The sequence below is a fragment of the Zingiber officinale genome, chromosome 10B, assembly GCF_018446385.1.
Source record: "Zingiber officinale cultivar Zhangliang chromosome 10B, Zo_v1.1, whole genome shotgun sequence".
In the NCBI taxonomy this organism is placed as follows: domain Eukaryota; kingdom Viridiplantae; phylum Streptophyta; class Magnoliopsida; order Zingiberales; family Zingiberaceae; genus Zingiber; species Zingiber officinale.
The window spans coordinates 3,067,830-3,070,874 of NC_056005.1; the positions used below are offsets into that span (position 1 = coordinate 3,067,830).

Genomic DNA, 3,045 nt, shown 5'->3' on the forward strand with positions numbered 1-3,045 from the left:
TCATTTAATATTAATCATGGAAAAAAAACATACATCAAATTATTTATGACACTCTTTTAATTTTTAATTATTTTTATGAAAGGCAAAAAAATGATATGCAAGGATTAAAGTTTATATTTATATATTATAGGTATCTAAATTTCAAATTTAGGGATCATTAAATAAATCTAGAAAACTCCACTTGGCAGTGAATGAAAATTAAACGTTTTGAGAAGAGTTATGATAAATTTAAGGAAAAAATCTCAATGGACAGGATAGCATATAAATTTATGATTTATAATTTTATTTTTTATAGGTCCCATCATTTAATATATTTATTTTTAAATATTTTTAAGATTTTTTTAAAAATAAACACACCGTGTCCTTATCACCGCACCAAACCCGGGCCAAGGATTATACTTGCACGAAACGCAAACTGAAGATAACAAATCTTAGAATACACCACGCAGTTCACTGGTGTTCCAAAAAACACCTTCTACGTTCTAAATCGTAGCTACGAAGAAAAAAAAAGGGGGAAAATAAAAAGAAAATTGCAGCCTTCCGTACTAAACACCCCTACTCTCTGAATCGAGCTTGGTCAAGCTCCTAAGCCGCCTCAGAAACCTCACCTTTTTCTCCCACCCGGCCCTCCTCCTCTTTCCGCCCGCCTTCTCCGGTGACTCCTCCCAACTCCACGCCCCCGACTCCTCTTCCCCTCCGCTACCTTCTCCACCGGCTACTCGCGCACTCAGCTCCGCTACCAAACTCCTCACCGCCTCCTCCGGCTCCTCCCTGTGCCTCAGCAGCACCTCCGTCACCTCCGCCGGCGTCATGTCCGCCCCCACCCGAATGCAACTCTCCGCCACGCCTAGCATCTCGTGGTCCCTCACCCCGACGTATCGCTCCATCAGCTCCCTCATCGCGTGCACCCCGCAGGCCCCTAGATTCACGTGCACGTCCATCCGCCCCGGCCGCAGAAGCGCCGGGTCGAACGCCTCCACGTAGTTCGTCGTGAACACTATCACCCTCTCCTCGCCGCAGCACGACCATAGCCCGTCGATAAAGTTCAGCAGTCCTGACAGAGTCACACGCGCGTCGTTGCCCCTGCTACTGCCGACGACGTCATTGTCATCGGAGTCAGTTCCCTCGTTGCTGAGCGGAGGCTGCCGTCGACGCCTCACCGTTCTCGTCCTCGCTGCCGCTGACATAGCTGTAATACGTCGGTCGCCGGTGAGATCGAGAGAGCAGTCGATGTCCTCGATAACGATTACGGAGCGGTTGTTCGTCTGGATGAGCAACGAACGTAGGTCCGAGTTGTTGGCGACTCGGGTCAACTCCAGGTCGTAGACGTCGTAGCGCAGGTGGTTGGCCATCGCGGCGATGAGCGAGGACTTCCCGGATCCCGGCGGGCCGTGGAGCAAGTACCCTCGTTTCCACGCGCGGCCGGTGCGGAAGTAGAACTCGCGGCCGGCCGCGAAGGCATCCAGGTCCGCGAGCAGGCTTTCCTTCTGCGCGGGCTCGAGCGCCAGCGTGGCGAACGTGGCCGGGTGGCGGAAGGGCACGGACGACCAGGAGGGAGCCCCGCCGCGGGAATTGGTAAAGAGGCGGCGGGGGCGTGAGGAGCGCTCGAGGTGGTCGGCCGCCTCGGCGAGGTGGGCGAAGTAAGGACTGAGGAGGGAGGCCGAAGCGCGCTTGGGGAGGCGCAAGGAGAAGGACCGGCGCTCCTCAAGCGAGTCCTGGAGCGTGTCGGCGTGGTGGGTCCAGAGGAGGCGCTGGCCGGCGAAGCAATCCTCGAGGGAATGGTTAGGGGACAGCGACAGCGAAGGGGCGGCCAGGGAGCCGCGGGGGAGGGAGAGGGTGAGGCGGGGCGGGGAAGAGGAGGCGGCGGCGGAGCTAAGAAGCGACTGATGGAGGTAGAGGTAGACGTGGCGGTAGAGGTCGTTGGGCTCGACGGCGGAGGAGCCTAGGAACTCAGGCACGTCGAAGTAGGAGTAAGGGGTGAGGGAGTCTTGAAGTGACTGCCACGTCGAGTGGAGAAGGGCCAGAAGCTGAGAAGGAAGGATGTTTTGGAGGATGGTGAGCAGCCCTAAGAGCGACCACATCTGCGACAGAAGCTCCATGATCTTCCACTACCTGCCACTGTTTCTGCCGCTCTCCTTCTACCAGCTGCAGCTCAAGAACAAGAGCAGAGCACACTGAGAGCAGTGGGATATTACACGAGCACAATAAGTCAGAAAGCGTATGACTTATATAAACTAGAAAAGGAAGGAAACGTTGATGTATAGTCACTGGGAAAAAAACAGAAGACGAAAGGAAGGAAAAAAGAAAAAGGAAGATTTAAAGCGAAAGATGCATTGGCGAGGGACAGAGGCACAGAGCAGGCAGGAGCCTCTGCTTTGGGCATCTTTTTTCGCTTTACTTTGGCACCTCGAGGAAGCAGCGGCTGGCTGTGATGTGCGAATTTTGATTGACATACTTCATTGTTTGTTCTAGTTTTGCTCTTGAATTAAGAATCATTCGTTCTTAATTGCGACCAGTTTATAAGATACTTTTTTGGTTTTTGCAAACTAGCTAGCGTTATCTTAGCCTTTAGGCTTTAGTTGGTGGAAGACAATATTTTAATTTGGATGAAATTGTTCGTTTATAGAGGTCAGCTCTTGTGAGAAGGAATCCAAGAAAGTGATGAAACAGAGAAAGGAAATAGAGGAATGTCAATGTTCCATTGTTCACCATCCTGATTTCTCGTGTGGCCTGGCGAAATTGCTGGTAAAGAGATGTTAAAAGAAGAGTTTGCATCGTTTGGTCCGCTTTAAGCTTTTTTAGAGAAACGCACGGAGAAAAGAAAGTAATGGCGCAATTGGGATGCTCTAATTTTCTCATAATTTTATATAACTAGAGAACAGTCATCCGTATTTTGAGTGATAAAAATGTTATAAAAAACACAAAGTTATCTCCATATAAAATAAAAGTATCCTAAGACTTTGACTTTAACTATTTCTAAATCCTTATCAAATTTTAGTCACTTTAACAATTCTAAGCTCCATTAATTGCAAGGCTATGTAGTTA

General features: G+C 49.6%; 1 protein-coding gene across 1 annotated transcript; it reads right to left on the minus strand.

The window, feature by feature from the left end:
* Window positions 1-356: 356 nt before the first annotated feature.
* Window positions 357-2,221, minus strand: LOC122030498 (AAA-ATPase At4g25835-like). Its single transcript, XM_042589717.1, has one exon. It carries the CDS (start codon window positions 2,097-2,099, stop codon window positions 546-548), a length of 1,554 nt encoding a protein of 517 aa, XP_042445651.1. The 5' UTR covers window positions 2,100-2,221; the 3' UTR covers window positions 357-545.
* Window positions 2,222-3,045: the final 824 nt, after the last annotated feature.